At 46.0% G+C, this 12,174-nt stretch overlaps 1 protein-coding gene across 3 annotated transcripts in view; it reads left to right on the top strand.

Moving 5' to 3' along the window:
- The window catches only part of esrrga (estrogen-related receptor gamma a), a 117,044-nt gene extending 107,694 nt beyond the window's left edge, over nucleotides 1–9,350 (top strand). For all 3 annotated transcript variants that reach the window (XM_014210264.3, XM_014210263.3, XM_045723398.2), the window contains exons 7-8: nucleotides 3,195–3,464; nucleotides 8,417–9,350. In XM_014210264.3, the coding sequence (XP_014065739.2) occupies nucleotides 3,195–3,464; nucleotides 8,417–8,661 (515 nt within the window). In that variant the 3' untranslated portion in view covers nucleotides 8,662–9,350. The remainder of the gene's footprint in view (nucleotides 1–3,194; nucleotides 3,465–8,416) is intronic.
- Nucleotides 9,351–12,174: the final 2,824 nt, after the last annotated feature.

The following is a 12,174-nucleotide window of genomic DNA, read 5'->3' on the forward strand; positions in this document are numbered from 1 at the left end:
AGGAAAAACAGAGTGGGGGGAAGCCAAGAGAAAGGAAGGAATGACAGAGTGGGGGGAAGCCAAGAGAAAGGAAGGAACGACAGAGTGGGGGGAAGGCAAGAGAGAGGAAGGAAAGACAGAGTGGGGGGAAGCCAAGAGAGAGGAAGGAAAGACAGAGTGGGGGGAAGCCAAGAGAGAGGAAGGAAAGACAGAGTGGGGGAAGCCAAGAGAGAGGAAGGAAAGACAGAGTGGGGGGAAGCCAAGAGAGAGGAAGGAAAGACAGAGTGGGGGGAAGCCAAGAGAGAGGAAGGAAAGACAGAGTGGGGGGAAGCCAAGAGAGAGGAAGAAAAGACAGAGTGGGGGGAAGCCAAGAGAGAGGAAGGAAAGACAGAGTGGGGGAAGCCAAGAGAGAGAAATGAAAGACAGAGTGGGGGGAAGCCAAGAGAGAGGAAGGAAAGACAGAGTGGGGGAAGGAAAGTGATAAGCAGAAGACAGGAGGGATGGTGAGTGAGTCCGAGAGAGGGAGCGAGTGAGAGACACGAAGAGGGAGAGAGGAGAAGAGTAAAGAGAGAGTAGGAGTTTTCAGACTAGCAATTAGAGTGTGAGGGGTGGTGATGGCTAGCATTGATCCATGGTGTGTGTGTTCAGTTGGAGATAAGACACCTCCGTCCCCAGAGGAGAGCCCTGGGCGCTGGGATAGGGAGGAGGAGGAGGCCCCTGGTCACCATGGGTATAGTGCTGGAGAGGCTAGATGAACTTCCTCTGGCTTCAACACATGGCCCGAATGACAATGATGTTTAGGCCAGACCCAGACCTAGATCCAGACCTAGACCCAGACCTAGACCCAGACCTAGACCCATACCTAGACCTAGACCCAGACCTAGACCTAGACCTAGACCTATGCCCAGACCCAGACATAGACCCAGACCCAGACCTAGACCCAGACCTAGACCTAGACCTAGACCCATACCCAGACCTAGACCAAGACCTAGACCGATACCTAGACCCATACCTAGACCCAGATATAGACCTAGACCAAGACCCAGATATAGACTTAGACCCAGACCTAGACCCAGACCCAGATATAGACCCAGACCCAGACCTAGACCCAGACATAAACCCAGACCTAGACCCAGACCCAGACCCAGACCTAGACCTAGACATAGACCCAGACCCGGACCTAGACCCAGACCTAGACCTAGACCCAGACCCAGACATAGACCCAGACCCAGACCTAGACCCAGACCTAGACCTAGACATAGACCCAGACCTAGACCCAGAACTAGACCAAGACCTAGACCGATACCTAGACCCAGATATAGACTTAGACCCAGACCTAGACCCAGACCCAGATATAGACCTAGACCCAGACCTAGACCCAGACATAGACCTAGACCCAGACCTAGACCAATACCTAGACCTAGATATAGACCTAGACCTAGACCCAGATATAGACTGAGACCCAGACCTAGACCCAGAACCAGATATAGACCTAGCATAGACCTAGAACAAGACCTAGATCCAGACTCAGACCTAGACCCAGGCAGAGATATAGACCTAGACCCAGACCCAGATATAGATCTAGACCTAGACCTAGACCCAGACCCAGATATAGACCTAGACGTAGACCTAGACCCAGACCCAGATATAGACCTAGACCCAGACCTAGACATCGACTCAGACCCAGAACCAGACCTAGACCTAGACCCAGACCCAGATATAGACCTAGAACAAGACCTAGATCCAGACTTAGACCTAGACCCATACCAGATATAGACCTAGACCCAGACCCAGATATAGACCTAGACCCAGACCTAGACCCAGACTTAGACCCAGACCTAGACCCAGACCCAAATATAGACCCAGACCCAGATATAGACCTTGACCTAGACCTAGACCCAGACCCAGATATAGACCTTGACCTAGACCTAGACCCAGACCCAGACCTAGACCTAGACTCAGACCTAGACCTAGACCCATACCCAGATATAGACCTATACCCAGATATAGACACAGACTTATACCCAGACCTAGACCCAGACCCAGATATAGACCCAGACCCAGATGTAGACCTTGACCTAGACCTAGACCCAGACCCAGATATAGACCTAGACCCAGACCTAGACTCAGACCTAGACCTAGACTCAGACCTAGACCCAGACCCAGATATAGACCTAGACCCAGACCTAGACTCAGACCTAGACCTAGACCCATAACCAGATATAGACCTAGACCCAGACCCAGATATAGACTTAGACCCAGACCTAGACCCAGACCCAGATATAGACCCAGACCCAGATATAGAACTTGACTTAGACCTAGACCCAGACCCAGATATAGACCTAGACCCAGACCCAGACCTAGACCTAGACTCAGACCTAGACCTAGACTCAGACCTAGACCCAGACCCAGATATAGACCTAGACTCAGACCTAGACCCAGACACAGACCTAGACTAAGACCTAGACCCAAACCAAGACAAAGACCTAGACCCAGACCTAGACTCAGACCTAGACCTAGACCCAGACCAGGCCTTGAACCAGACCTAGACTCAGACCTAGACCCAGACCTAGATCCAGACCTAGACCCAGACCCAGACCTAGGCCTAGAACCAGACCTAGACACAGACCTAGACCCAGACCTAGACCTAGGGCTAGAACCAGACCTAGACCCAGACCTAGACCCAGACCCAGACCCAGACCTAGACCCAGACCCAGGCCTAGACCCAGATCAAGTCCCAGACCTAGACCCAGGCCTAGACCCAGGCCTAGACCCAGGCCTAGACCCAGGCCTAGACCCAGACCAAGTCCCAGACTCAGACCTAGACCCAGACCCAGACCTAGACCCAGACCCAGACCTAGACCCAGACCCAGGCCTAGAGCCAGATCAAGTCCCAGACCTAGACCGAGACCCAAACCCAGACCTAGACCCAGGCCTAGACCCAGATCAAGTACAAGACCTAGACCCAGGCCTAGACCCAGACTTAGACCCAGACCTAGACCCAGACCCAGACCAAGTTCCAGACCTAGACCCAGACCCAGACATAGACCCAGACCCAGATCTAGACCCAGACCTCAGAACAGCTGAGCACCATACCTAGTCCTAGACCCAGACTTAAACAGCAGCCTAATTTTTGTTCTGAATTGATTGTATTATCCAGTGGGTTTAACCTCTTTTTCTCTCTCTCCCGCTCTCTCTCTCTCTCCCTCCCTCAGGTTTCTCCACACTGTCGCTGGCAGACCAGATGAGTCTACTGCAGAGTGCGTGGATGGAGATTCTGATCCTGCGTGTGGTGTACCGCTCGCTGTCCTTCGAGGACAAGCTGGTGTATGCTGAGGACTACATCATGGACGAGGACCAGTCCAAGCTGGCAGGTCTACTCGATCTCAACAACGCCATACTGCAACTGGTGAAGAAATACAAAGCCATGAAGCTGGAGAAGGAGGAGTTTGTCACTCTCAAGGCTATCGCTTTGGCTAACTCAGGTGAGAACACACACACACACACACACACACACACACACACACACACACACACACACACACACACACACACACACACACACACACACACACACACACACACACACACACACACACACACACACACACACACACACACACACACACACACGTCCACACAGTCCCTTCATCATGCACTCTCTTAAACCAACTCAGACAGGCACACTTCTGAGTAGCTGTTGGCACTCAACGACATTGTAGTAAATACTAAACAAGATTCTCAGAAATGGATACTGGATTTAAACCATAGCTGTAACTGTATTCCATAACTCCATGATTTCCTGTTATGCCTGGGTGTTGTTCCTGTTTCCAGTCTTGTTAACATCCTGAGTATGATTCATGCTTCCATCTAATCTCTATGAAATATCAAAGTGATATTTCATGTATTTCATTTTGAAAGCTGATATTACATTTGCCTCAGTGGTATAATGGTAAAACATTATGAATGAGTGCCCATCGTCTCTTGTCCTTGCTCTTGTAATACAAATATACAAAATGTAATAGTATAGTCATTTACCAGATGCTTTTATCCAAAGTGACTTATGTGGCCCATGCTGGAAATAAACCCCCAACTCTGGCGTTGTTTGTTTCGTTCTCCAACCCATTTCTCCATTAGGGCTATCAGAAGGTATGTACGTACAGTGTCAGAAAAGAAGAGTTAAGATCTGAATCCTCCTCCTCCTCCTCCTCCACCTCCCCTCCTCTGCCTCCCCTCCTCCTCCTCTACCTCCCCTCCTCTTCTTCCCCTCCTCCACCTCCCCTCCTCTACCTCCCCTCCTCCACCTCCCCTCCCCCTCCCCTCCTCCACCTCTCCTCCTCTTCTTCCCCTCCTCTTCTTCCCCTCCTCCACCTCCCCTCATTTTGTTCCCTTCCTCCTCCCCTCCTCCACCTCCCCTCCTCCTCCCCTCCCCTACCTCCCCCTCTCCTCCACCTCTCCTCCTCACCTCCCCTCCTCCTCTCCTCTCCTCTCCTCTCCTCTCCTCTCCTCTCCTCTCCTCTCCTCTCCTCTCCTCTCCTCTCCTCTCCTCTCCTCCTCCACCTCCCCTCCTCCAACCCCTCCTCCCATGAGACTCATAAGAGAAGCACCATCAAAGAGGTGATTTAAATACATCCCCATAGCAGACACACACATTCAGACAGTGAAACACGCATCTGCACACACTCACACACAGACCTATCCCCCACCCTCTCCCTGAAGCGTAGTAGTGGCTGTCCCTTTTACAATTAGCATAGTGGTCTCCTCAGATGCCTGTTAAATAAGGCGCGATCATTAGGACCCCGCATGTCAATAACCGCCTCTGATGTCGTCCGGCATCGACAGTCCTGCCTAGCCCTCTTCCCCCTTCTCCCTCCCCCTCTCCTCCCGGTGACCCCATCTTTGAACTTTATCTTGATTGCCGGCCAGTAGTTTTCCCTTTAATTACAAGAAGGAAACTGTCAATAGAATCTGTTAAATGGGATGCAATGGGCGGCTTGAATGGGAGGACGGCTATTTGTTCAAATTCTCCAGCGCTCAACGTATTGACAGTTTGTTTTCTGGGGCCATATGTGGCGATCAATCTCGGGCCGGGCCCAGCCACGCTGAAAAATGAAAGAGCAGATTGCTTCTGCTGGCCGTGGGATGACGGTTCACTATTGGGCGAGCGGAGGATTGGGGGAAGAGTCTGGGAACATGGGAACGTTTCAGCCCTCCTGCCACAAGTGCACCCCAGAGAGGTCTTAGACGTGCGGCTCCTTAGAGAAATGTTTTTTTTTAATTGATTTTGTACTTAAGTGTTCATCCACGCTGTCGATGACACAGACGGAGACTGATAGCAGCTGGAGTCCTTCACAGCAGACTTCTTTGTGTGTGTTACATTTCTGCATGGGACTCATACTGAATATACTTTATATGTCAACTATAGGCCACTTTGGATAAAAATGTTTGCTAAGTGGTTACTGTTGGAGATTTATGTTAATGAAAAAAAATATATATAGGATCAGAAACTAATGAAGAAGTGATGCAGACAAGTTTATGATCAAAACTGTAAGGTTTTAGTTGTTAGTCAATATTCCTTTCAGTTTGTTATAGATGAGCCAGTGCAACAACAACAGAAAGCTAGCATTAGCATTTTGAAGGGCAGGGACATAATTAATTCTTTGAATGCTAATCGTCTGCATTAATGATGGGAACCCTTAAGAAATGCTACTGAACGTGATTCACATATAAAGATGTACGTGTGTGTGTGTTAACAGTCCTTGTTTAACCCCACTGCTCATTAGCAACATGCTACGCTAATAGAACACAGTGTTTCCTGCCACTTTAAGTCTGGGACACACACACACACACACACACACACACACACACACACACACACACACACACACACACACACACACACACACACACACACACACACACACACACACACACACACACACACACACACACACACACACACACACACACACACACAGAAGAATATCTACTTGCTATTATAATTGTCAAACACACTTGGGAGGAGTGCATCTCTTTCCTATAGAGCTAAGAAACATAAGTTATCCACACAATTACCAGGACATGTTTGACTAGCATGTTAATTTAAGTAACAGCCAAATCACATTAAGTCTCCTGTCACCTTAAGAGTTAATTGAATTCTCATTGATTTACTACTGTTACGCCATGTGGCATTTTATCTAACAGCAGTGGACAAACACCTTAGAATATGTTGTCAAATGTTTTGATTAGGAGGATAGTGTTTTACTGTGAAAAAACCCAAAAGCCACCTTGTTATAACTGAAATATGGAATTAGTTAAATTGACATCTTCACGATGTTCTAAAGAGCCTTCATTGTGGCCTACACCTTTCTACAGGAAAAATAAATAATATTATAATTTATGTAGTATTATAGAAACGGTTGGAATAGAGTGGAGACATACCGTGTGTAGTATTATAGAAACAGTTGGAATAGAGTGGAGACATACAGTACAGTGTGTAATATTATAGAAACAGTTGGAATAGAGTGGAGACATACCGTGTGTAGTATTATAAAAACAGATGGAATAGAGTGGAGACATACCGTGTGTAGTATTATAGAAACAGATGGAATAGAGTGGAGACATACCGTGTGTAGTATTATAGAAACAGTTGGAATAGAGTGGAGACATACCATGTGTAGGATTATAGAAACAGTTGGAATAGAGTGGAAACATGCCGTGTGTAGTATTATAGAAACAGATGGAATAGAGTGGAGACATACCGTGTGTAGTATTATAGAAACAGATGGAATAGAGTGGAGACATACCGTGTGTAGTATTGTAGAAACAGTTGAAATAGAGTGGAGACATACCGTGTGTAGTATTAGACTAGTCCACAATGCTCTAGCGAGAATACTTGGTGATACTTGATGATAATAGCGTGTCGTTTTTAATCATTTTGTTATAAGCCTTCCCCAAACCATAGCCCTAATCTTAACTACTAGGAATGAATACCTAAACTTAACCGTTTGAGTCGTTTCTGTTTTAACCCTGTAACCATGCGGAATTAACCCTGTAACTACCCGGAATGAAATTAACCATAATATGTTGAAGGGAAACAATGAGAGCTTGTTGCTCTGTTGCATGAATATGTGAGTGGCTCTGGTGTATACGTGTGTATGCATGTCGGTGTGCACGTGCGTGTGTGTGATAGTCAGATTGATAGTGTTACTGGCTCTGCAGCCCTGTAAAGGTGTGTGTGTAAGCAGTTTCCTGCCGGGGGGGCTCCTGTCGGATCACAGGTCACTTTTCACATGGCCAAAGCCCCTGTCACACACTCACTCATACACACACCGCCAAATCCTGGTGATGGATGACTGAGAGCTCGCTGTCAGAATCCTGGATCAGACACACACATATACCGGGTTAGAGTATTGACCCAAACAGAAGCATGAACATCTGAATGTGTCTTTGGGGCAGAGCAGTCTGTACGTGTACGTGTGGTGGGGTTTAGAGAATTGAACCAAATGGACACACTACAACTCAGCCACTCACACCCTCCAGCTATGGGACAGTAGACTAAAGCCAGTCGTTAAATCCTGTGTGCGTGCGTGCGTGCGTGTGTGTGTGTGTGTGTGTGTGTGTGTGTGTGTGTGTGTGTGTGTGTGTGTGTGTGTGTGTGTGTGTGTGTGTGTGTGTGTGTGTGTGTGTGTGTGTGTGTGTGTGTGTGTGTGTGTGTGTGTGTGTGTGTGTGTGTGTGTGTGTGTGTGTGTGTTTGCGTACACCCTCCTCTCCACCACAATGTTTGGTCAGTGTGATCTGTCAATAGTTGACCTGTGATTATTATTTAACATGCATGTTCCATTGATCGTCTGGATTGATCTGGTTTCAACTCTAAAGGCCAGCCTGCATTAAGTCATTTATCCCTGGGGAGAAACACTGCTAGGGTCAACCTGGACACATAGACAGGCCGCAGTAGCACACACACACACACACACACACACACAGTGATGGATGTACCCGATAGAGTACAACAGTGGTTATATACTGTGATCACCCCACCCACACTGACCTCTTGCTTGGACCATTAAGGGCCTGTGTGTGCATGTGTATGTGTGTGTGTGTGTGTGCTTGTGTGTGCGTGTGTTGGACTGGAGTTGTGAAATCCATCGCAGTACCACACCCATCCCCAGTGCTCATAAATGCTCCAGTACCGACTCAGTATGCTAATGACTGTGTTTGACATTACCCCTGAGACAGGAAAATACAGACAGGCCAGGCTATTGTTCAGCTGGGGAGTGTCTCTCTCTCTCTCTCTCTTTCTCTCTCTCTCTCTCTCTCTCTCTCTCTCTCTCTTTCTCTCTCATTCTGTGATAACATAGTCATGTAGTATGTGTAAAGATGAACCTCTATCTGCTTTATTTCCCCTCCCTCCCTCGCTCCCTCTCTCCCCCTGTAGACTCCATGCACATAGAGGACGTGGAGGCAGTGCAGAAGCTCCAGGACGTGCTCCATGAGGCCCTGCAGGACTACGAGGCGGGCCAGCACCCAGAGGACCCTCGTCGGGCAGGCAAGCTGCTGATGACCCTGCCCCTGCTCCGCCAGACCTCCACCAAGGCCGTGCAGCACTTCTACAGCATCAAGCAGGACGGCAAGGTCCCCATGCACAAACTCTTCCTGGAACTGCTGGAGGCCAAGGTCTGATTGGCTAACCACGTCGACAACCCCCAATATGTCAGTCTGTCAGTCGCACCCAGCCTCCTCCCATTGACCCCCCACCCCCCCTCCCGTAACCCCACATGACCCCTGAACCTCCCAAACCGCCGCCCACTGAGAGGGATGGGCGGGACTAACCTCTGAACTTTAACCCCTGACCTCTGTGCATAAGGGAAGACACTGACACTGAGACGAGACCTCTGCTGGAGGGCCGTATGTGTATAGATTATAGACAAGTCATAAACCAGTTACCATAACAACGGCCCTGTAAACTATTGACTATCAACCACGAGTCACTTATACATATAAGAATGATTAACGATGTGATTATTGACTATTGACTGATGAAAATGTTTAAACGAGGAATTTAAAAAAGAAAAGAAGAGAGACTGCTCTGCTTGTGTCAGCAGCAGAGAGACTGTAAAGCTTTCTTAACTTCTTCTCAGTTTCCCAACACAGTTTTTACAGGATGTGCTGTTGAAGAAAACGTTTGAAAATGAACAAAGACTTTTTGTTGATGATTTTCATGAAGAAATGTGTAATGGAGAAGAGAAGAGTGGAAAGGAGAGAGGAGACTTGCCCTGCCAAAGGATGGAGATCCATTCAGTGGATGCCAGCAAACTTTACTATCAGCCCCCGACACCTCCTGTTAATCTTAATATCTTCTGATACACCCCCCCCCCCCCCCAGTACCCCACCCCCAGTATTTACCTCTTACTGCAGTCTGGCCTGCTTAACTACAGTATTATAACACACACACGCGTCACACCAACACACACACACACACACAGTCACACAGTCTTGTACAGCTAACCTTGTGGGGACACACACTTCAGTCCCATTCAAAATCCTAACCCTAGTTCCTAACCGTAACCCTTAACGTAATTATAACCCTAACACTAATTCTAACATTAATCCTAAACCCCCTAGAAATAGCACTTGACCTCGTGGGGACTAACAAAATGTCCCCAGTTGCTCAAATTTTGGTTCATTTACTATTCTTGTGGGGACTTCTGGTCCCCACAAGAATAGTTAAACACGTCCACACATACAACACACACACAGTCCCCATGTGCCAGCCTAATAACAGATCGTTGTCATCCCCCCCCCCCCGGCCTTCCCTTTGGGTTTGTCCATTTTAATCACTTACAGCAATTAGAATCCCTCGTTGCCCTTTTCTGTTAAGTCTTCCAGAGGGTTCGTAGACATGATGTAGTGGCTTGATGATTGTCGTTACTTTTTGAGGGAGATGGGGAAGCTTTAGTCACTCATGCAATATGGACGAGAGGTATAGGAGCGCAGAAGGGACAGGCTCACATATTTATGGTTGTTTTTCAACTTGTTTGGTCTTATTTTTATTGAAATGAATAAGGGTGTAAATATATGATCCGGTCATCATATATGGTCCACATGATTCTTTTGTTTTGTTTATATTGTGTTAATAAGAAAGCAATCAATATATGTGTTTTTCTATCAGCTTTACCACTTTCAGCAATTCTATATGGATATATATATGGATCGACTCTTATCTTCTCTAAGCAATAGTCATTTAAAAGGAGGGTGCATATTAACATGTATGCAATTCATGTTTGTGCCAGTCTTCGTTGGGGGGGATGCTAGCATTTCTACCAGGTGTAGCTTCTCTCTGTGTGCTTGCCATAGGCTATTAGATGACATAGTCCTAGAATCAAACTAACCCAAGGCTAGGGAAGCACCATGAATGTGCAGGCAAGCAGGTAACTCATGCATTTGACTCTTAAGACCGCCATTGTACCAAGAACAGTAATCTGTAGCCGAGATATAATACTAGACTAGCACTTAGGAAAGCTTTTAACAGCGGTGGGCTCATAGGAAGGAATGAGGTTGGGATTTGGTCCAGGGTTTTTGAACGCAGATTAAGAACGCCAATATCCATAATCTAGATTATGATGTACTCTAATATAAAATGGTAACTGGTTACAGTTGAGAAGCTAAACGATAAGTCAAGTAATCTACGTCACTCTCTATAACAAATATGTCAGTATTATTAGTAAGGGGTATTTTCTGAACCTTCTTAACCATTGTATATTGTAAATGAACAGATTATAATTCTAACCTAAGACATTTTATTGGAACAAAACACAAAAAAGAAAAAAATACAAAAACAGAAAAAATGTAGTTCAGCCTCTCAGTGTTTCATGTTTGCTGTGCTTTTCTGAAAAATGTTCCCTTTGTTGTTTTCTTTAGTTTCCTTTTTTTTCTTCCTCCTCCCTTTCTTTCCCTTCCGTTGCGTTCGACGACGTCGTTGTGTACTTTCTCGTGGTGGTTCTAGTTCTCGTGCCGTGCGCTTTTTTTTTTAGACACAGGGTAGAAGTAGAGACAACGGTGGATGTACCGATCCTCAGGAGATAAGGGGCGGCGTGTTCTCACATACCTGCCAATTTACCAGGAAACAAGGCTCTTCTTCCTAGCTAGTTCTGCTAGATCAACTGATCCAACATCATCATCATCATCATCATAATAACCTGTACTGACTTAGAAGAGAATAACAAGTATCTAAAGGAAGAAACAAAGTATATAAAAAGGGATCATTTGTGTAACTCTTTCTTGTAGAATAACAATGTATATCTTAGGTTTAAATAAATGAAAAATAAAAAAGACATTTGAGCATTTCCCGAACGATAGATTACTTTTTTTGATAACTCGCTGTACATACTGCCTTCCTTCCATTTAGAAACAACCGTGTTGTAACATTATCTAAACTCTGAGGTTGCAAAGGACAAAAAAAAGAATTAAAAAAAAACATTTTATTTTTTATTTTTGGAGTTCAACTCGTTTCCAAAACTCTCGCTTTAACTTTGTGTGCTTACTAAAAAGAATGAAAAATAAAAAATAAAGATGACAATGTTGTTATTTTCTAGGACTAATGGGGTGGGGGTAGGGGGGGGTAGTGTTTCTAATTCATTTATCTTCTTCCTTGGTCTTGTTTGTTAACTACCGTGTATGTATCATTGGCTAAACATAAAGAGACCATGGTTTGGAGAAAGTACTTCACTGAAAGTACTTTTTGTAAATTCAGGCTTCAATTCAATCAATTGCAGATAAAGGAAAACCGCCCTACGTACTGACTGTGAATGTTAAAGCTGTATTTTAAAGACAGGTGTGGTTTTATGTCAATATCTAACGGCAATATTTTATGCGAGGGCAGCTTGCTTGGTGTGGCAATTTTAGCACGGTTACACCTCAGATACTGTATGAAACTGTAATGTGGTTTAACTTGATCTGCAGTTCATTGAATTGCGGCCCTGAATTCTCCACAGCCACTGATGAGTGGGACAATAACGTCAAAGCTCTTTTTGGGAAACGTGTTGGCTCGTCTATCATTCCCATACACAACTCCTAAAAGAGGTGCTGTTTTCTTTTTCTCTGTCGGCATCTGTTTTTAGTTGATGTCTCTGTCTAACTGTTTTTCCATTTTCAAACCGATACTACGTACTGGCCTATAAAAGGAGCTGAAAGAGT

Source organism: Salmo salar, chromosome 09 (assembly GCF_965601325.2).
Source record: "Salmo salar chromosome 09, fSalSal1, whole genome shotgun sequence".
NCBI lineage: Eukaryota > Metazoa > Chordata > Actinopteri > Salmoniformes > Salmonidae > Salmo > Salmo salar.